This window comes from Panthera leo, chromosome C2 (assembly GCF_018350215.1).
Source record: "Panthera leo isolate Ple1 chromosome C2, P.leo_Ple1_pat1.1, whole genome shotgun sequence".
NCBI lineage: Eukaryota > Metazoa > Chordata > Mammalia > Carnivora > Felidae > Panthera > Panthera leo.
This window is the reverse complement of record NC_056687.1, coordinates 156,439,181-156,460,210: the sequence shown is the minus strand read 5'-3', so window position 1 is coordinate 156,460,210 and position 21,030 is coordinate 156,439,181. Positions and strand designations below refer to the sequence as shown.

Genomic DNA, 21,030 nt, shown 5'->3' with positions numbered 1-21,030 from the left:
GAGCGTGTTGGCAATTCCCAGGTGCGAAGAGGGCTAGTGGGTAATTAGTCTCTGAATAATCAGTCTGGTGCTTTAATAGAGTCTGTGCAGGGAGGAGCGAACGCAGTGCAGCCTTTCTCTCCCATCTCATTTATTTACACTTTTGGTTTTAAATTGAATTTCATTAAAATGGACTAGCCAAATATCTGAGTATGTTAACAGCTTTTGGGGAGGGGGAAGCAATTCAGACAAGCCCTTGCTAGTGGTGTTGATAAAGTAGTTATTCATTTGGATATTTTGTTATTACTTTACTTTTTTATGGAGGAAGGAACATAGAGACATTATTAAGATACAGGTGTACAGAACAGCGATTTATCTCCAAAGCAAATACCTATAATTCATACATTAATGGTGGGAATGTAAAATGGTGTATCCTCTTTGGAAAGCCCTTTGGTAGTTCCTTAGAAAGTTAAACAGAGTAACCATAACCTGGCAATTCTCCTAGGTTTACACTAGCAGCAGCAGCCCTGATGCCCCAGAGTGGATAAACAGACTGATCCATCTGTTAGATCCGTCTGATTGAAGGGAGTATCATTCATCCCTAAATGGGAATGCTACAACAGCGGGACCTTGAAAACCTCAAGTAAAAGAAGCCAGTTCAAAAGGCCATGGGATTCTCTTTGCATTAAATGTTGAGAATAGGCAAGTGCATGGGCACCTGGCTGGCTCAGTAGGTTCAGTGTCCGACTTCAGGCTCAGGTCGTGATCTCGTCGTGGTTCATGAGTTCGAGCCCCATGTCGGGCTCTGTGCTGACAGCTCAGAGCCTGGAGCCTGCTTCGGATTCTGTGTCTCCCTGTCTCTGCCCCCCTTCCCTGCCCACACTCCATGTGTGTGTGTGTCTATCTCTTTCAAAAATAAATAAACATTAAAAAAAAAAAAAAGAATAGGCAAGTGCATAGAGACTCAGTAGGTCACTGCCAGGACTAGGGTTAGGGTCGGGCAATAGGGCTGGGGAGTGACTGCTAACGGGCATGAGATTTCTTTTTGGGGTGATGAAAATGTTCTGGGATTAGATAGGATAACTGCACAACTCTATTAATATGCCAGAACCCACTGAATGATTAAAAGGGTGAGTTTTTATGGAATGTAAGTTATCTCTCTGCTGTTTTTGTAAAAAAGCAAAGCAAGCACATCCATGTGTTTGGGTTAAAAGAGAAGAATATAGGCAGTGCCCCAGAAGGCCCCCCCCCCCCCCCGCATCCCCCCAGCCGGTGCGCCAAGTTATCCTTGGGGAGATAGCAGCTGCTTCTGCAGCAACTGTCTGCTTCTCAGAAGAAGCCACTGTTTCAGACGAAGCCTGAAGCTTTATGCCCAGCATTTGCCAGGCCTAGCGGGGCACTTTTTGCAAAGTACCGTCTTAATCAGACGCTTCTTTGTGATTTTATGGTGCCAGTGTGACCTACCTTTCAAAACAGGTAGCTATGCACTTGCTCTTTTTTTTTCATAGAAATAATATGGAGTTTAAAGTTTTTAAAGAGTTTTTTGAAGTAGCATACATATTATTGTTAGATCTCTTGCTTAATCAGCATGGACTTTATTAACTATTAAATACTTCTTATTTTATCTGCCTAATCATAGCTGCTCTCCCACTCTTCCCCCCCCCCCCCCGCCCCGCCCCACGCTGGAGAGATGGGTTATTAATACTATCTTTTGGGGGAGCCAGATTAACATTAATATTTCTCTCATTCTACATGACGTTTCTGGGCTTAAATTTTATTTTATTTATTTTTTTATAAAAGTTTATTTATTTTTTTAAGTAGCGCCTGGACCTCACGCGGGGCTCAGACTCCTAACCCCAAGATCAGAAGTTGCATGTTCCACCAACTGACCCAGTCGGGTGCCCTTGAACTTAAAGTTTTAAAAGAAGCTACCCCTACATGTTTTTATATGCTTTCAAGTATTTTAAACTCAAACTCAGGTCAGTGTTGATTCCTTTGCCTTTCAGCGATGTCTTGGCATTGCCCATTTTTAAGCAGGAAGATTCCAGCCTTCCGTTGGATGGTGAGACTAAACACCCACCCTTTCAGTATGTGATGTGCGCCGCCACCTCGCCAGCCGTCAAACTGCACGACGAGACGCTCACTTACTTGAACCAAGGTTGGTATGGCTGGATCGTGTTTTGCCGGAAGAACTTCGATATATCCACGGTGGCACTACAGCCTAGTCTGCTGGTAACAGCTTGAAATTCGATTATGTTTCTTAAGTTCGACAGCTTCAGTTAACAGAAATTGTAGGAATTTTACTGTGAGCCAACGAGGTAAAAGTTTGTGGAAGCCGATTTGCATCAATAAGGTCTGTGGAACAAGATCTATTACAGGGTTTGTCAGACCAAATCCAGAGGAGGAGCAAGTAGGAAAGGATGTCAGTTATTTTTAGGAACCCTGGTTTCAATATGGAACTTGAGAATGAATCAGAAATCCAGCTAGCAAGGAACCTGGGTCTCAGGCCTGAAGCAGGTTTGTGCTGAAAATAGACAAGCTGCAGCAGGATGGAGTCTGTGGCTGAAATAAACCGTGTCAAATTTTGTCCACCCGTATCTTGTCTGCACTTGATGAGAATATTATGTTTCGGTGATCTGAAAATGAGAGCTGGCAGAGTGGAAAACGGATGTGGGTGTAGAATTTACTTTTGGAAATTATAAGGGATTTTTTCTGAGGTACCTTTAGCAGTCTGGGCATGGGCCAATGTGACTGACCAAATTAAACAAAAGTACTTTGTTACACAGCTATTCATTTGTTGGATATACATACTGAAAGCATGTTGCTCCTTTGGTTTTCTTTTAAATCTAAAGTTTCCTTTTTTTTTTTTTAAAGTTTATTTTTTGAGAGTGAGAGAGTGAGCAAGGGAGGGCGGGGGGCAGTGGAGGGGAGAGAGAGAGAATCAATCCCAAGCAGGCTCCGCACTGACAGTGCAGTGGGGCCCAGACTCACGAGCCGTGGGATCACGACCTGTGCCGAAATCAAGAGCCACCCAGGCACCCCTGAACTTTTATTCTTGTAAAAACAGTAGTACATACTCATTGTAGAAGGATTGGGAAATACCTCAAGAGATAAAGATGAAAATTGACTGTAGCTGCATCCCACCAAGAATACTTTTTAGTATTTTAAATGTTATTTTAGGTGTATTTTCTTGTGTATATTTCAACAAAATTGGATTGAACACCTGTTTGCTTAAGATATATTATGATTATTTTCCCATCATTAAATAGGATCTTTAATTCCTTGAACTGTGAGCTGTAGATTTTAGATTGTTATGAAATAATAGTATTCTGAAATATGGAAGAGTAACTTATGCTAGCCTTTCATTTGATCTATAAATTTAGGATCCATGAGGTTTTACAACCCAGGTTATTCTACCATAGCACCCATAGCAGTACCCTAACTTTGGTGTTAATATTGTTTGGGTAGGCCTTCTGTTGTTTGAGACTTAAGTGTCATATTTGAAAGAACCTTAAGTGTATATGGTAACCTGTTTTAGATATAAAAAAAATATCAGAAGAAACTATGTAGGGGCGTGGATATCCACTGTAGCTTTATTTCTAATGACAAGGGAGTCACGTGCATTTCTCTTACTTGGGGAATAGTTGAGTAAGTTCTGTTGCGTGCATACCATGGGATGAACGAGTACACCCAGACCCCTGTTTAAAGGAATGTGTTGGATGTGTCTGTCTGTTGGCCTGGGGAAACATCCATAATTTATCACTGTTACTATTAAACTGGGAAAAGATCTCTCATGTTGATAAAAGTTTCCAGCCACCATCTATAGTCATAATGTATTAGACTGACGTTTGCTGAGTGTTTACAAAGTGTGAAGCATTGTACTAAGTACTATACGTGTGTTATTTAGTTCCCCAATAACTCCTGAAGTTTTATTAACCCATTTTAGGAGTGCCTGACTGGCTGTCCGTAGAACAGGAGACTCTTGATCTTGGGGTCATGAGTTCAAGCCCCCTGTCGGGCATAGAGCTTACTTAAAAAATGCATTTTACAGATTCGTAAGACAAGGTGAGAACAGTTGATTAAATTGAATTAATGGCTATGATGCACTTACAAGCTAGCCAACACATAGGAAGTCCAATATGACCTTTATTGCTGTTCCTGTCACTTACAACTAAGTAGCTTTAATGGTTTCTGATCACGCTGGAAACCAACTATTTAGACCTTGGTTGATGTGTTAGTTTCCTGTTGCAGCTGGATGAGCAGTTTTTGCAAATTGCGAGAACCCAGCCTGGTACTAGATACCGGTTCCGTGACTCAGGAAGTTTGCCAGGTTTATTGGGAAGTGTATTATTACAAGCTTTTAAATAAGCCAGTCAGAGTTTTAAACTGTAGAAATAGCATTTTTGCACTGCTTAGGAACTGTGGTGGGCAGAATAATTGTTCCCCAAAGATGTCCATGCCCTAATCCCCAGAACCTGTGAATATTTTACCTTATATAGCAAAAAGGACTTTGAAGATGTGGTTAAATAAAGAGTGTTAGGGGCGCCTAATGGCACGTGACACTTGGTCTCAGGGTGGTGAGTTCAAGCCCCACATTAGGGGTAGAGATTACATTAAAAAAATAGTAATAAAGGGTGTCGGGATGGAGAGATTATCCTGGATTATATAGGTGGTCCCAGTGAAATCACAAGCGTCCTTATAGAGAGGGAGGTAGGAGAGTCGGAGTCAGATTTGAAGACCGAGGAAGAGGCCATGAGCCAAGGGATATTAGTGGCATCAAAAACAAAACAAAAAAAACCCCAAAACCACAAGGAAGTGGATTCTACCCTGAGGCCTCCAAAAGGAACACAGTCCTGCTGACTGCTTGATGTTGGCCCAGTAGACCTATGCTGGACTTCTGAATTCCAGAACTGTGTGATAATAAGTTTGTATAGTTTCAGGCCACTGAGTTTGTCGAAATTTGTTATAGCGGCAGTAGACAACTATGACGTCAGCCGAAGCAAATGTGTACCAGGTGGCTGATCTCCAGGCTGGTGCGGAGTAGGCCACTGCTGTGTGTATCAGAGCTGTTTCCACAAGGTGGGCATCATCTACTCTTAGAGTCTAGATGAAAACACTTGCATCATATGGTACCGCCTCCTTGCTTACCTCTGAAGGCCTTGCCAAAGCTGGGTCTCGAAAGGGCATCTCACCAAGTCTGAGCTCTTGTGCTTGTGCATGTGTGTGCGTGTGTGTGTGTGTGTGCGCGCTTGCGCATGTATGTGTATTCACATATGTGAACTGTACACACATGTATAATGCATATATGTGAATATAGTGTATTTGTGGAGCACCCGTTAATGACGGAGTAAGAGGTATCCTAGACTGTTGCGATGCTGTCAAACAAGGAAACGAATGTAATGCGTTGCGGTTACTTGCAAAGGAGTCATAATGCAATTTAAACAGCTCTAGATTGAATTAGTTCTTAATTTCGGCATAGACCGGTAAGCCATTTAAACTAAGAAGGATTTTGAAATCTTATTACCTGTAATATTGCACAGTGGTGGATAAAGCATTATATTAAATGAACCCTGTGCAAAATGATACAATTGTATAACCAGCCCTTGCAAACCAGGCTGTTTTTCTCTTTGGCATAGCACTTTGGGAGTGTTTATCGTAATACGGTATTTATTCAGCTGCTAAGGAAAAGATGGTTAATTCTTGGCATTTTACTCAGGGCTTTTTGAATATAAAGTTTACTCCCAGGAGAGGGTCCTGAGGGCCTCGTGTTGGAGAGAGTACTGATGGACTGGCTGTTGGGAGCTTCACATACGCAGTGGCTCCCCAACTGTAGCATGCTTTGGGGTTACCCGGAGGGCTTGTCAAAACATGATCGCTGTGCCCCATAGAGCTTCTGTCTCTAGAGGTCTGGAGTAGGGCCGGAGAATTTGCATTTCTGACAAGTTTCCAGGTGATGCCGCTGCTGCTGGTCTGGGGACCCCTGCTTACATATTTTAATCACTTTGAATATTCAGGCAAGTATGCAAGCTTCCTTCACCACTGCCTTATGGATGGGTCTCCTCAGTTGAGTGTTGGCACGTGCTCGTGCCATTCTTTGGCTGTAGCTCGGTCACTGCCGGTAGGTAGCCTACCCTTAAAGTTCATTGCTCACCTTCTGCCTCTTGGGCAGCTATTGCTGAAGAATATTTGCCATTGCATAAAACCATAAAGAAAAGATAAATTCTGTGTAGTCTTAACGTCCTAGGCAGGTGTAAATTGGAACGAGTTTTTCAAGTTGTATTCGATGCCTCGGAGCGTCAGTTTTTGTACTGTTTTGAACAATAGAAGTACAGAGTTTAAAAACCATATTTGTATCTTCCTGTTTATGCTTGAGCAGCTAACCTCCTCTGCCCTTAGGTGACAAGAATTAGTCTCACTTTGCGAAGTGAAAGACTGTAGTCTAAATGCTGCGGGGCCCCGGAGGGTGGCGTAAAGGCAGCTGGCTCTCCCCTGGGGTGGGGATCTGGCTGCAGTTGGGCCGCCCCTTGTCTTACAGCTGCACCTGAGTCCTCGATGCTTCCCTCCTTATGGGAGGGATGTGACTGCTGAACCCCTTGATTTTCCCAGGTCAGCTTTTCGCTGCTGTCGGATGAGAAATACCTACTCATTGGAAGGCCAACTTCTATTTGGAGAACCCAGGTTTTAGGCCCTAGGAAATAGCGTGTCTGTTGGATTAAAAATACTGTTAAAAAAAGAGAAGAGAGAGAAGAAAACCAATATGTAAGAAATAAAAACTCGGAAAGAAAAAGAAAAATACTGTTAAATGATAGAAGTTTCAAAAAAGAATATATTTCTTGTTAATTTCATTTTACAGCTGTGCATTTCCCTGAGGTTAGCTGTGGTTCTTGTTATAGATTCAAGTTCTATATTAGGACCTTAGAAATCAATTCTTTGAACTTAGCCATGGGGAGGGGAGGGGTGGGGGACTGTCACAGCTTGGGCTCCATTTGCTCTGGAGTCCATCTGAGGAAGCTAGACTGGGTGGGGATGTGAACTCACAACAATTATAGTTTTCGACTGTCAGTGCTTTTGCATTTGTAAGCCAAAAGAATAAAAAGTCAAAACTTCAGGGGTGCCTGGGTGGCTTAGGTTAAACCTCGGACTCTTGGTTTTGGCTCAGGTCATGATCTCATGGTTCTTGAGATCGAGCCCTGCATTGGGCTCCGTGCTGACAGTGCACTCTGCTTAGGATTCTCTGTCTCCCTCTCTCTGCCCCTCCCCTACTCTTGCGAGCACGTGTGTGTGTGTGTGTGTGTGTGTGTGTGTGTGTGTGTGTGCGCGCGCGCGTGCGTGCATATTCTCTCAATAAAACTTAAAGTCAAAATATGAAAGGTAAGTTCAGAATATAAAGTTGGAAACAGGACTAGTGGGAGCCTGGGTGGTTCCACTGGTTAAGTGTCTGACTCTTGATTTTGGCTCAGGTCATGATCTCACGGTTCGTGGGTTTGAGCCCCACATTGGGCTCTGTGCTGACAGCACGGAGCCTGCTTGGGATTCTCTTGTCTCCCTCTTTGCCCCTCCCCTGCTCTTTCACGCAGGTGCATGCATGCTGTCTCTCAAAAATAAATAAATAGACATTTTTTACAGAGTTTAAAAGAAAATAAGAAAATTAAAATAGGACTAGCAAATCAGAGTACTGCTGTTAACTGTATACTCCATTGATACTGGAGTCTTCTTTATATTTCAGTTAAAACCTAGACATGTTTCTGGAAACTATATTATTAAGAGATTTATGGAAGGGGATCAAAGAGAAGGAGAAATTAAACCAATGAAGGCCTGGTTGTTCACTCAGTGAATATCATCTCTTTTTCAAAGATTTTATTTTTAAGTAATCTACACCCAACGTGGGGTTGGAACTCACAAACCTGAGATCAGAAGTCGCTTGCTCTACCTACTTAGGCAGCCAGGCGCCCATAGGGAAACCATTTAAAGAGGAGCAAGTGTTACAGAGCCTGTTGTAGAAACTTACTTTGGATTTGAGAATAGAAATCGACAGTGCTTTAATACAGGAGCAACGAAGCCTGAGATGTTTGTGAAAACATTGAACTTTGTATTGAGCATAGAGGTGTCCTGTTAGGTTGACTAGGAAAAACCATACAAAGGAAGACAGGAACACGGAGGCGTTGTCCTTATTTGATTTTTTTTTTTTTTTTTAAGTTTATTTATTTTGAGAGAGACGGAGACAGCATGAGTGGGGGAGGGGTGGGGGGGGGGGGGGCGGGAGGAATCCTAAGCAGGCTCCTCGCTGCCAGTACAGAGCCCGATGCGGGCCGAACTCAGGAAACTCAGATCAAGACCTGAGCCTCAACCAAGAGTCAGAGGCTTAACCGACTGAGTCACTCAGGCACCTGATTTGATTTTTTTTCAGTGCTGAGAATTTTGAGATTTTGAGGATCATAAAATAATCCTCACAGGACAAGTTTTCCCTCCCTCCTGGGCAGGTTATTTCTCCCCTGTCCTCACCTACTTGGTTTTTAATTAAACATTTTTTTATTGATCTGATAATTAACACAAACATTTTGTTAATTTGCCTAAATTTTTGTGAAGTTGAGTGTACTTTTAAATGTATAATAGTATAGTTTTCAAAATACCTATTCATATACTTTATTTTAAAATTTATTTCTTACTGTTTTTCTGAGTTTAGATCCATTGTTAAGTATGCTGCAAATTTAACTTTTTAAGAATGTCTTTTGCCATAGTATTATCTAGTGGTAATCTCAATCTGTTGAAAGACTTAAGGACTTTTTCTTAGTAACATACTATATGTAATGGTTTTCCTTCACCAGCCTTGGAGTGATTTGGTTGTGATTTAATAACCTTTTGTTGTATTTTGACCATATGATCTAGTACCTTCTGTATATTTTTATACAGAGTATGCACCATTGGAGTGTGGACTAGATCATAAATATCCTCAGCTTCATATGCATACCAGACACACGCCTTTTTTTTTTGTTTTTCAAGTAGATTTATTTTGAGAGGGAGCATGAGCGAGTAGGGGTGGGCAGGGAGAGAGGGGGAGAGAGAGGATCCCAAGCAGGCTCCACACTGTCAGCACAGAGCCCGATGAGGGGCTTGATTCCATGAACCATGAGATCGTGGCCTGAGCCAAAATCAAGAGTCGGACACTTAACTCACTGAGCCACCCAGGTGCTCCTGTAAGCACTCTTGATTTTCTCCACATCAGATTATGCTGTGGTCGTTACTACTTAATGATGGGTAATTGAGAAATCATTTTTGTGGTTGCGGAGTACATTCTTGACTGTTGGCAACAGCTTACGTTCCTAATGATACAGGTTGGTGTGTCGATGTCTATTTGTGTTTTCTTATGGACATTAAACAGCGAGAGAATGTGAGTTGGGTCCATTGGGCACAAGGAAGAAGGTTCTAGATCAAAACGTGGTCTTGGCTCGCACGAAACTCAGTACACAGATGTTCACAGTGTCGCTACTCTTAATGGCCAAGAAGGAGAACCAACCAGATGTCCGTCAGCTAGTGAGTGGCCAAACAAAACGGGGTACGTTGTTGCGATGGAATATTTGCGGTAAAAAGGAGTGAAGTGCAGGCACACCTCAGACAGAGGCAGCGCAGGTTCTGTTCCAGACCGCAGTAAGTGACCCTTGCAGTAAAATGAGTCAGATGAGTTTTTCGGCTCTTCAGTGCACATGAAAGTTCTCTTTACACCACCCTATAGGCTAGTCAGTGTGCAATAACCATGTATATATTTTAGGTAAAAAAATACTTCATCGCGGGGCACCTGGGAGGCCCAGGCAGTGAGGAGGCCAGTTGGTTCAGAGTCTGACTCTTGATTTCAGCTCAGTTGTGATCTCACAGTTTGTGCGTTTGAGACCCGCATCGGGTTCCACGCTGAGAGCGCAGAGCCTGCTTGGGATTCTTTCTCTCTCTGCCCCTCTCCTGCTCTCTCGCTTTCTTTCTTTCCCTTTCAAAATAAATAAACTTCAAAAAAAAATGCTTTATTGCTAAACAGTGGGTTACAATGACAGTTCACCATAACAAACACAATAATGATGAAAAAGTCTGCAATACTGTGAATTACACAAATTGAAATACTGAGAATGACAAAACGTGACAGGTACAGCACGAGGACTCAGTGACGTGCTGTTGGAAGGGTGGTGCCGATCGACCTGCTTGATGCAGGTGGTCACAAACCTCCAGTTGTAAAAACCGTGGCATCTGCCAAGGGGGATGCAGCAGAGTGCAGTGGAAGGATATCTGCCCGTTGTCCTGCTGGGACACGCGTGAACGCTGAAAGCATGCGTAGTCAAGGAAGCCGGTGAATCACGTACCGTGTGACCGTTTATGTCCGGTGTGAGCCGGGCAAGTCCCTGGAGACAGAAAATAGAGTGATGAGTGGTTGCCAGGGGCGGAGTGGGTGAGGGTGGGAAGTGCCTGCTGAGGGCTGCAGTTTCCTTTTCGGGGTGATGAGAATGCCCCATGGTTGGTAGTGGTGATGATTTCACAATTCTGAATATGCTAAGCACGAGTCAGGTTTTAAAAGGATGAATTTTATGGTATGTGAATTGTATCTCAGTAAAGCCGTGGTAAAAAACTGGTCTTAGATTATGCTTGTGTGTATAATAAAATGTTAATGTGAGAGTCTAGCACATGAAAACAAACCGTCAGAGAATCTCTTCATTCTTCTGTCATAGTGTACGAAGGAAAGGATGATGTGGTTTGTAGGAAAGAAAGATCAACCTGAATGGTTTCTCTAGTTGAGAGGCCATTGAAGTTTTATGTTAAACAGCGATGTTCTTTGTGTGGACTGTCGGTGATACACAGTTTCTTTAAATTCAACAATTTGTTCAAAATAGGTCAGTCTTATGAAATTCGGATGCTGGATAATCGGAAAATGGGAGATATGCCCGAGATTACTGGAAAATTGGTAAAGGTAAGGATGATCCATTTTGATTCCTAACAGGTATTGTTTGCAGTGACTGAAAAAAGTAGCAGGTTTGCCGTAGAAGGTTTAGGTTTTTTTGCAGGAGAGTCGTTCTTTTAAAATCATTTAATTTCACTTTAAGAAGTAATGGCTATACTGCAACTCTTGACGTTTTGAACTATATTTTGTGTCCTTGTCTATAAAACAGAAATGATAGCAGTTACTGGGTTAAGTAAATGCGAAAGCCCTTTGGACACTAAGGCACCACAGTTGCAGCCGTGGGGGAGAAACCCACCACCACAACAGAGACTTTTAAGTTTTTCCTTTAAAAGTAAAAGAATAATGTGGGGGGAAACGTTAAGTGTTCATATGACACTTTTAAAGCCCTTTTATTTCACCTCTTAAAATCTCTCTGAAGACTGGAAATCTCTGTGCACCCTGTGTCCACACTGAGACGTATCTGAACGAGGGCGGTCGTTCCAAGTGTAGGAGGCATAACCATCGGCTGGCTAGTCCGTTCCTTTTAGGATAGATCTTCGGGACCGTCCTGCTCCCTCCAGTGTCCTGCAGGGCATCCTCTAGCCTCTGCCTGTCACACAGAATGGTGTACTATAGATTCGGTGGCATTACAGGGCAGGACTTCTGGAAGAAGCTTGAGGGAAGGCAGAGCTTCAGTGTGGCTAAGTGTCAGCGTGAGAGAAGCAGCCCTTTGTTCTCTTGACGCTTCCGTCTTCCCAGAGAGGCACCCGGGGGCCTGGGCACTGCTGGGCTCTCGGTATGGAGAGGCGTTGCATGGAAAGACTCCCCTCTGTGGGTCTGCCTTTTTAGAGGGTGAGCGCGGGAAAGGCAGCTTGGGCCCATCTGGGAGAGCCGGAGCATCTTTGGGATGTTTTAGTGCTTCCTCCCAGACTTCCGACTCCCAGGGCTCCCATCTTTCCCGGACCAGAGGGAGACAGCTCGTTTCCCATTCTCACCTTCACCAGTTTGCGCTTGGAGTCTGTCGGGTCTGTGCTCGGTCCGTGGGTTTGGTCCTTTCCCCGTAGGGTGAGTCAGGTCAGATTAACAGCTCTCATTTTCTAGTGTGTAGGAAGCTTCGAAATGTCAGAGATTCTCTCGGGATGCCCTAGTCCTACCAGGCTGGCTTGTTGTCAGGCCACCGGGTGCCCTGGTTCACCTGCAGGCAAATCTGCCAATTGTATTTGTGAAAATGCCACCAGGAGTATATATTTTAAGGGAAGATGTGGGTGAATTCTTCTGTCACTGTGAAAGTTACATTGGATGACTGTGAGAAGCCGCTTTAAAAAAAATCGATGTAGAAGTGTTGAAAAGTTGTTTAAATTGTAGACTGCTGTACAAAATGCAATAAGGCATTGTGTGCCTGGTATTGAGGTCCTTAAAACTGGACGTAAAAATGGTAGATGTTAATAAAGAGCTACTTATATGGTAAAATTTAAATATAACCAGAGGTAGAATGGTGCGATGATGCAGCCACATGTGTTTATCACGTGGTTTATGATAAACACACGTGTATCATGGGTGCCTGTGATAAGCTACTCGAGAATACCAGTCAGGTTAGCTTGGAATGGCAGGGTTAATTAAGTTGTTGCTTGATTGCTTTAAGTTCTGCCTCTTGGGTTTAGTTCCAAGTTAAAATATGTAAAAACCTCTAATTTACAAGATTCATGCCAGGTAAGAAATTAAGGCAAAAACAGCTCTTCATTATGAGGTAAGTGAACTGTTGACAGTAGAGAAACCGTCTCCCTCTAAGTGCAAAGTGGGTGTCTTGCTGTCATTAAACAAGCATATTCTTCCTCGACAAGAGCACTCATTTTGAAAGCATCAGTTTTCCTAAACAGTTAGCTTACAGAGTGGAAAGGTTAAGTTTGAAAAGGTCTTGGGGCGCCTGGGTGGCTCCGTCGGTTAAGCGTCTGACTTTGGCTCAGGTCAGGATCTCACTGCTTGTGAGTTCGAGCCCCACGTCGGGCTGTGTGCTGACAGCTCAGAGCCTGGAGCCCGCGTCGGGTTCTGTGTCTCTCTCTCTCTCTCTCTGCCCCTTCCCGCTCGTCCTCTCCCTCCCTCCCTCCCTCCCTCCCTCCCTCTCTCCCTCCCTCCCTCCCTCCCTCTCAAAAATAAACATTAAAAAATTTTTTCTAAGGTTTTCAATCAGTTTCATCTTCCACATGATAAGCCACATGTCTGATATTTGGTGGCTGTGCCAGAATACATCAAGTTAGAGCCCGAGAGCTTGCCTGGGACTCAGAGCAACAGTCTGCTCCTGCCAGAGGACTGCAGGGTGAATTTCTTAAGAATCCCACCCTTTTTTTATCTGCAGTATATATCCCGGAAGTACTGTGCAGCAATCTGGTGTCTAATTTCCTGACTCCACGATCTTTGAGTCTGCTACGGTGGGGGCATCTTAGGGAACAAATGCCGGGTCGGCAGAGGTGCTTTGGAACTTGGCTGTGCTCAGTAGCCTTGGTGATGTGCTCGCTTTGCTCGTTCTTGCTGTTAGGGCCCCTTTCCCCTGCTGGCTCTCTTGGTGTTTGATTTTCTTTTCCCCTTCCAAATTCACGAGTTTTTTTTTAATAGGCTGCCACTTCTTAACTCTGGTTCTCTTTCAATATTCTTTACTGTGCCATTTTAGTCTGGCCTACCAGAATGAGGTTGAGTCAAGCTCTTAAATCCAATACCGATATTCTCACACTATTTTCATCTGAATGTGTGGATTCGATCTGGTTCTCACTAAATACGAAAGAATCAAATCATGACATTTCTGTGCTGCACCTTATTCTGAGTTCGGCTTGTTGGGCAACGTGACCCAAGGCCCCCGCCAGCCCGTGCACCTTCCCCGTGAGGTCTTCGCTGCCCGCGGGCGGCGGTGTCACGTGGGTGCTGGTGGACGGCCCGGGCAGGCCCCGAAAGACGTGGGTGCCGGTGGCAAGGCGGGTGGCACGAACCAGAGCTGTGACTGTGCCTTTATAGATTTCCACTTTGGTCCCAGTGACTTTTTTTGGCCTCTTTGTAAACTACAGTTGACCCTTGAACGACAAGGGTTCGAACTGCACGGGTCCACTTAGGAGCAGATTTTTTCAATATACACAGCGTAGTGCTGTGAATGTATTTTCTCTTATGATTTTTTAGTCTAAGTTTGTTTTCTCTAGCCTACTTTATTGTAACAACGCACAAGATGTGCGTTACTCAGCCGTTGATGTTATCGGTAAACTGGTGAACAGTCGGCTAGTAAGTAGTTGTTTTGGGGGAGTCCAAAGTTACACGTGGATTTTCTACTGTGGGAGGGTTCGGTGCCTCCAACCCCCATGCTGTCGAGGGTCAACTGTATTTCACATTAAAATACCGCTGCTCTTTAATAGTTTCCTTCAAAATATTTCTCCATTCTGCCACATTTTGGGCAGCACCCTGGTGGGTAGGGAAGGCAAGGCACTAAAGCAGTATTTATATGTGTTGCTAACAGATTATTTCCTAGTCAGACAAGAGCGTAGACTGGAAACATGATGATCTTACTGCATCATGAGAAAGTTGCTTATAAATGCGTCAGAAACACTAATTAGGGTAAATCTGGTATCTGAAGACATTGCATGACCTGTTTTCTTGTTTCTGGAACCAAACAATCATTGGCACCCGAAACGTGTGGGAAGTGAAGGAGGGATGGGCGGAGAGCGGAGAACTGGCCTCGAGTGTGTGGAGTAAAGTCTTCCCTGGGAACCGGAGTGTTGGGATGAAGTTTGCCTGTGGGCGGAACGTCCCCCCACTGCTTACCTCAGATAACCTCTTGCACGTAAATAGTAGGGAATGACTTTAGCATATATGTTCTTTTCTTGGTGGGTGTGGGCACATTCTCCCACCTGTCCCTTGACTGTCTTTTTAGTTTTTCATTTTATTGAAGTATAATTAACATGCAGTGTTACATTAGTTTCAGTTGTAAGGTACAGCGATTCAGCATTTCTATATATTAGTACTTTGACTATCTGTAAAAAAAAAAAAAAAACCCTCAGTTATTAACTGTTATTTTAAATAGTTTTGCCATTGTGCCCGGGTTTCTGTCTGCTTCTACTGCCCTTTCATGTTTGTAATCTGATGTTTTCTTCATAGAAGTCAAATTCTTGCTCTCTGATCTTATGGACGTGTACCTTAATTTTGAGTTGCGGTGGCAACTTTTTAAATAAACATTTTACCTGAGTGATCATTTTATTTGTGCTTTTTGTTTCTGGGCTGTAATTCTTCTTGCACTGAATGGTTATAGCCATAATCCACATATTCCAAGGAGAAAGCGGTTCGCTTAGAAGATGTTGAAAGCAGAATTTTCCTTGCATGCTCGTCTGTTGTAGGTTAATGCATAAGAAGTGAAAGCACTTCGCATCTTAGCTGGAGTAGTTTAAAAGCGCTCATTTTCCCCACTTACTCCGCAGAGCATCATAAGAGTTGTATTCCATGACAGACGGCTGCAGTACACAGAGCATCAGCAACTCGAAGGCTGGAAGTGGAACCGCCCAGGAGACAGACTTCTCGATTTAGGTACGAGTGGCTGTCGGAAGACTCTGGAGACACGGCGGTTGGCAGCCGTGCCCGTCACTGTGTTGGCAGCGTGTTTAACTGTGAGGGGAGACTTTGGTGTTAGCGGGTCCTGCGTGCCTTGAGTTGTTCTGAACTTAGAAACGGAGTGGGTTTTTTGGTGCTAAAAGAGCCCGAGTCAGGAATTTTGAGTTTGAAACCATTTATTTAGTTCTCGATTGGCACATCCATCGTGCGTTGAATGAAGTGAAATAGAAACCGTGGGGGGAGAAAGTCTCGTGCACGTTGGGCGGGCTTGGGTGTTAGTGTGGTTGACCATGGGAACGTTGAAGGAAAAGGTTCAGCGTGGAGGTGTTGAAGGATTTCATTTGCACGTAATGATATTAAGTTGTAACTTTTCAGTGATTTGTAGTAGATGAGTTTCTGTGTAACTTCTTCTTAAAATACAGATATTCCAATGTCTGTGGGAATAATTGACACCAGGACAAATCCAAGCCAGTTAAATGCGGTTGAATTTCTGTGGGACCCTGCAAAGCGCACGTCTGCTTTCATTCAGGTTTGGAGTTTTACCTTATTAGAAGTCCACCAGCCTGGTCATCTGAAGGACCATGGATGAGCTTGAATTCTTCACACACAATGTTCTCTTCTTTAAAAGCTTGTTTGTAAACTACCTTATAATGTCTTCTATATGTGTATGTTTTTCAACCTACGTACACATAACTGTATACGTGTGTGTATAAAGTGAAGTTGGGGTTATCCTACTAAATCCGTCATTTATAGACTAACCTACTACTCAAACTACTTTTACCATTGGTAATAACACTAATCAAAACTTCTAATTAAAACTTCTTTTTCTCGTAAGATGTATTTCTCTTGAACAAAAGCTCCTGGGTTTTTTTTAATTTATTTTTTAATTTACATCCAAGTTAGCATATAGTACAACAATGATTTCAAGAGTAGATTCCTTAATGCCCCTTACCCATTTGGCCCATCCCCCCTTCCACAATCCCTCCAGCAGCCCTCAGTTTGTTGTCTGTATTCAAGAGTCTTATGTTTTGTCTCCCTCCCTGTTTTTGCTCCCTTCCCTTATGTTCGTTCATCTGTTTTGTATCTTAAAGTCCTCATGTGGGTGAAGTCATAGGATTTTTGTCTTTCTCTGACCAATTTCACTTAGCATAATACCCTCCAGTTCCATCCACATAGTTGCAAATGGCAAGATTTCGTTCTTTTTGATTGCCGGGTAATACTCCATTGTATATATATACCACGTCTTCTTTATCCATTCATCCATCGATGGACATTTGGGCTCTTTCCATACTTTGGCTATTGTTGATACTGCTGCTGTAAACATTGGGACGCATGTGCCCCTTCGAAACAAAAGGTGTTTTGTTTTTTTTTTTAAGGTTATTTTTATTTATTTTGACACAGAAATAGAGAGCAAGCGGGGGGAGGGGCAGAGAGAGAGGGAGACAGAATCCCAAGCAGGCTCTGCACTGTCAGCACAGAGCCCAACTTGGGACTCAAACTCATAAATCACGACATAATGACCTGAACCAAGACCAGGAATCGGACGCTTAACCAACTGAGCCACCCAGGCACCCCCCAAAAGCTGCTGTTTTTAAAAGGGTAGGATTAGGGCACCTGGCTGGCTCAGCCCATAGAGCATGCGACTCTTGATTTTGGGGTTGTTAAGTTCGAGCCCCACGTTGGGCATAGAGTTTACTTAAAAAAATAAAAAAAATTAAAGGGTGAGATTGAAGAAAGTGTACAGCTCAAGATTCCTTCTGCAATTATTTAAAGACATTCTAATATTGAAAATGTCAAACCCCCACCAAAGTAAGAGAAGAAGAATGAATCCTCAGTGTATCCACCACCTGGCTTCAACAGTTACTAGTAGTTTCCTTGGTTTTTGTTATTGATGGAGCACTCGAGAGCAACTCCCAGGCATTTCATTTCACCCTAAATACCCATTTGTATCCCTAAGAGATGAGTTTTTTAAAAACATGAATATAATATGTGTAAAATATACTTAGTAGTAACTTTTATACCCTCTCTGTTCAAATTTGCGTATGGTGTTATTAAAACAACTGAGTTAGGTAATCTTCATGTAGAAAGGGAAATTGCTTAATTGCTGATGAGCCTAAGTAGGCTCTCATTTGTGTGAACTGTAAAGAATCTTTAGTATTTTGTGTTTTTGTGGCCTACCAAATAGTATCTCCCATCAACTAAGAATCACTAGGGACACGGTTCGTATTAGCTGGCCTTGTACTGGTATCGGAAGAGGAACAGAAGTGGTGGGAAGTGAGCATTGTCCTCGGTGCACTTTGAGGGCTGGCAGAGGAGTTTAGACCGCACAGGCAGGGTGAGTAGTGGGCTGTGGGGAAGGTGGCCACCGCCCAGGTGGTCGGTCGCACAGTGGGCGTGTGTAGGCCCGGCAGTAAGGCGGTGGGCTGGCTAGGCGAGGTGGTGGCGGGAGAGGGCGGACAAACGGAAGCTCTCAACGGTGAGGTGTCCGTTGCCGTGGACTGAGCCGTGTGCAAGGCCGAGGACCCTGGGTCTGAGAGCACCGTTCAGTCCAGAGTGGAGGTAGGAGAGCACCCGCGATGGGAACAAGTCCTGCGTTAAAGGACAGGAGGCGCCGGACTGGGGAAAGTCCAGAAAGGCCCAGTGGGATTCGTGAGAGGAGAGCCGTACGGAGAAATTCACGACAGGCATCTGGCTAATATGCAGGGCTTGGTTTGAAAAGATCTTGAATCTGTGGCTGTGGCGGGACGTCCCGGAAGGCGTAAGATAGAAGGGGCTCCGTAGACGGGTCTCTGAGTCCCTTTCAGCTTGAGTCGTTTTCCAGGTGCACTGCATCAGCACAGAATTCACTCCCCGGAAGCACGGAGGCGAGAAGGGAGTGCCTTTCAGGATCCAGGTGGACACCTTTAAGCAGAACGAAAACGGAGAATACACGGATCATCTACACTCAGCTAGCTGCCAAATCAAAGTGTTTAAGGTAAGAGAGAGAAAGTAGGCTTTTAGTAATAACCAAGGCCCGGTGTTGCTTGTAAATTTTCCGTCTTCAGCCTGCTGGACGAAACCCTCTGCTTTGTGTTTAAGCCTAAAGGTGCGGACAGGAAACAAAAAACGGACCGAGAGAAGATGGAGAAGAGAACCGCTCACGAGAAGGAAAAGTACCAGCCGTCCTACGACACCACCATCCTCACGGAGGTAACGCCCGCCCAGCAGCGCTCTGGTTTCTGAAGAGAAACACGCAGCAGTCTGCATAGCGGCACTCTGAGGAGGGGTTTCGCTACAGAGGGTTGGGAAGCTTGGGTGGTGGGCTGACATAACGTTCTCTGTGAAATTGGTGGGGAAGATGTTTTATTTAAATTGGGGGATTTTAATAGATTAGTTTCCTGGGTGGGGTCCGGAATGAAGATGCTGAAATCCCAATCAGGTCTCAGAAACAGACCTTACAAACCTTGAACGTTGTCAAGAGATTAAGTCGGGGCCTAGAATGTCTGATTTTTGTCACTGCTGGGGTTTTGCATTTTCTTTAACTTGGAATCCTGCTAGTCATACGTTTGTTTAATTGGACTGCAGAGACATAAAGCAGGGTATTAGATCTTTCTTTGTATAATGAAAAGACATTGATCCCAATCTTTGGTGTTTGTCCAGATGAGGCTTGAGCCTATAATTGAAGATGCAGTTGAACATGAGCAGAAAAAGTCCAGCAAGCGGACTTTGCCAGCAGACTACGGTGATTCTCTGGCAAAGCGAGGCAGTGTAAGGGACTTCTGCTTCTCTTCTCATTGTGCAGGAAACCTTGTGCAGTGTTAGATATAGGATCAACTTCCACCGAAAAGTAAAGCCAAATTTGTTTTTGATGTCCTTGTCTTGATTTAATTTGCTTTTGTTTAGACTTCCTGCTTTCTGTTTGTTCCTCACTGAGGAAAATTTCCTAAATCTAACACTTTAAAACAAAGTTGACCATATTGGGTGGTTTTGGAAGGAAAAACGACACTCAGAAATGTGTTCCCTCCCTTCCTCCTCCCCTTCCTCCCTCCCTCCCTATCTCTCCTTTGCACACACACTTCCTTCAAGAGCACTGAAATTAATTGAAAATACTTTCTTTAGTAAAAGAGTTAATCATTTTTGTGTAATTAAAAAAGGTTTTGCTTTCTCATGTGTATAACTGATAAGAAAATGCAATGGATATCTAGACAAATGGTGGCAGCAAGCTTGACATTAACAGGCAATACTTTGTGTCACATTTCCCTGCATGTAGTATAAGAATGTGTGTCTGTCTGTGCTTTTAAAAGCCTGTTTGGCAGCACTGGTAGAAAAAAGTCTTTGCATCAGTGTTTCCTCTTGGCTCCTGCATTGTGACTTTGTGCTTCGGGCCAGAACAGCGAGTGCATCTTGCTACACTGAGACCTGGTTCTCCCAACATGCAGTCGAGGGTTTTGGCTTTGTCACCTTAAGCACAGCATGTCTTTATCTTACGACACAGCTCTTCATCTAACGGCCCACAAAGCATTCTCTTGTTACTTAAACTTAGATCACCGGGTACCCGCAGTAAATGTAAACACAGAGCATTCAGTAATTTTTAAAAGTAACTGTCATCATCTGTATTCATGGCTACTCTATTCGTCATGGCAGTGTTTGTAAAATCAAGGTGCCAGACATGACGTTTTCACTCTTAACACGTGTATATGTAATTCTCTGTAGAATATGAAAGTCACAGGCCTTATCACAGGACCCTCATTTCCAGATTAGAGCATTGAGTGAAAATATTTCAAGTGCTTCTTTGTGCAGTGAAACAGAAAAGTGGATGTCTGGATAGGGAGCGCACATAATGCGTTTTCTTTAACTGGGCTTTTCTGATTTGGATCAAAGCTTGTGTGGACAACTATATGCTCCCTCCCCAGGGTCCCCTGGGCCCCCTTCAGTTTTATATTTTTCAATCTTCTTTGCATTTCCCAGCAGAAGACTCACCAGCCGTTCTTAGTAAACTTTTCTGGGGAGATCCTGGTAACTGAAGTCGCTTTTCCTTTCTTGTTAGAAACTATTTAATGAAAAGGAATGCGTTCTGATAACTCGTAAATTGAGGAAATCTATTATAGTCCGGAGCTAATCTGGAGGTGGTAGAATTGTTGGTAAATTATTAATGACTCTTAAGTCTAAAGTATGCAAAACGTCAGCAGTTCACTGGCCTGGGATTTCACATCTTCCTAGAGCGTGTTGCTTGCTGCCCTGGGCTGTATTTAGTTTGGTTAAGATACTCGTAGGGGGTGGCGAGAGCTCCTCTTTGAAACCTGTTGAAGAAAAAGTAAGGTACAGATTAGTCCCTGTAAAAAAGTCCACAGCGTTTCGTATATTTGTGCGAGTACCTACAAAGGCAGGCCAGCATTTCTTACAGTTCTTGGGTAGTTACACTTGGCCTTCGTTAGGAAAGCACGGCAGGCTCACCTATTACCAGGTGCTGTTTGAAATGGTCCCACGCTGAGTAGAGGCCCTACTGTTGGCTCTGGACAGCTGCTGCACGACAACCCCTTTAACGTGTCTGTTGGTCTTTGTCCCTGAGCTGTATTTTA

At 43.7% G+C, this 21,030-nt stretch overlaps 2 protein-coding genes across 6 annotated transcripts in view; one reads left to right on the top strand and one right to left on the bottom strand.

Moving 5' to 3' along the window:
* UBP1 (upstream binding protein 1) overlaps nt 1–21,030 on the top strand; it is a 51,008-nt gene that overhangs the window by 12,799 nt on the left and 17,179 nt on the right. For 3 of the 5 annotated variants that reach the window (XM_042955914.1, XM_042955918.1, XM_042955915.1), the window contains exons 2-8: nt 1,986–2,137; nt 10,848–10,924; nt 15,343–15,448; nt 15,895–16,001; nt 18,294–18,446; nt 18,551–18,661; nt 19,112–19,219. In XM_042955914.1, the coding sequence (XP_042811848.1) occupies nt 1,986–2,137; nt 10,848–10,924; nt 15,343–15,448; nt 15,895–16,001; nt 18,294–18,446; nt 18,551–18,661; nt 19,112–19,219 (814 nt within the window). Of the gene's footprint in view, nt 1–1,985; nt 2,138–4,948; nt 5,059–10,847; nt 10,925–15,342; nt 15,449–15,894; nt 16,002–18,293; nt 18,447–18,550; nt 18,662–19,111; nt 19,220–21,030 lie in introns of those variants that run through there. The other 2 variants (XM_042955917.1, XM_042955916.1) reach the window with 2 other exon arrangements.
* Nucleotides 19,495–21,030, bottom strand: part of FBXL2 (F-box and leucine rich repeat protein 2) — a 133,970-nt gene continuing 132,434 nt past the window's right edge. Inside the window, exon 17 of the transcript XR_006207337.1 lies at nt 19,495–20,751. The gene's annotated coding sequence lies outside the window, so the exon portion shown is untranslated. The remainder of the gene's footprint in view (nt 20,752–21,030) is intronic.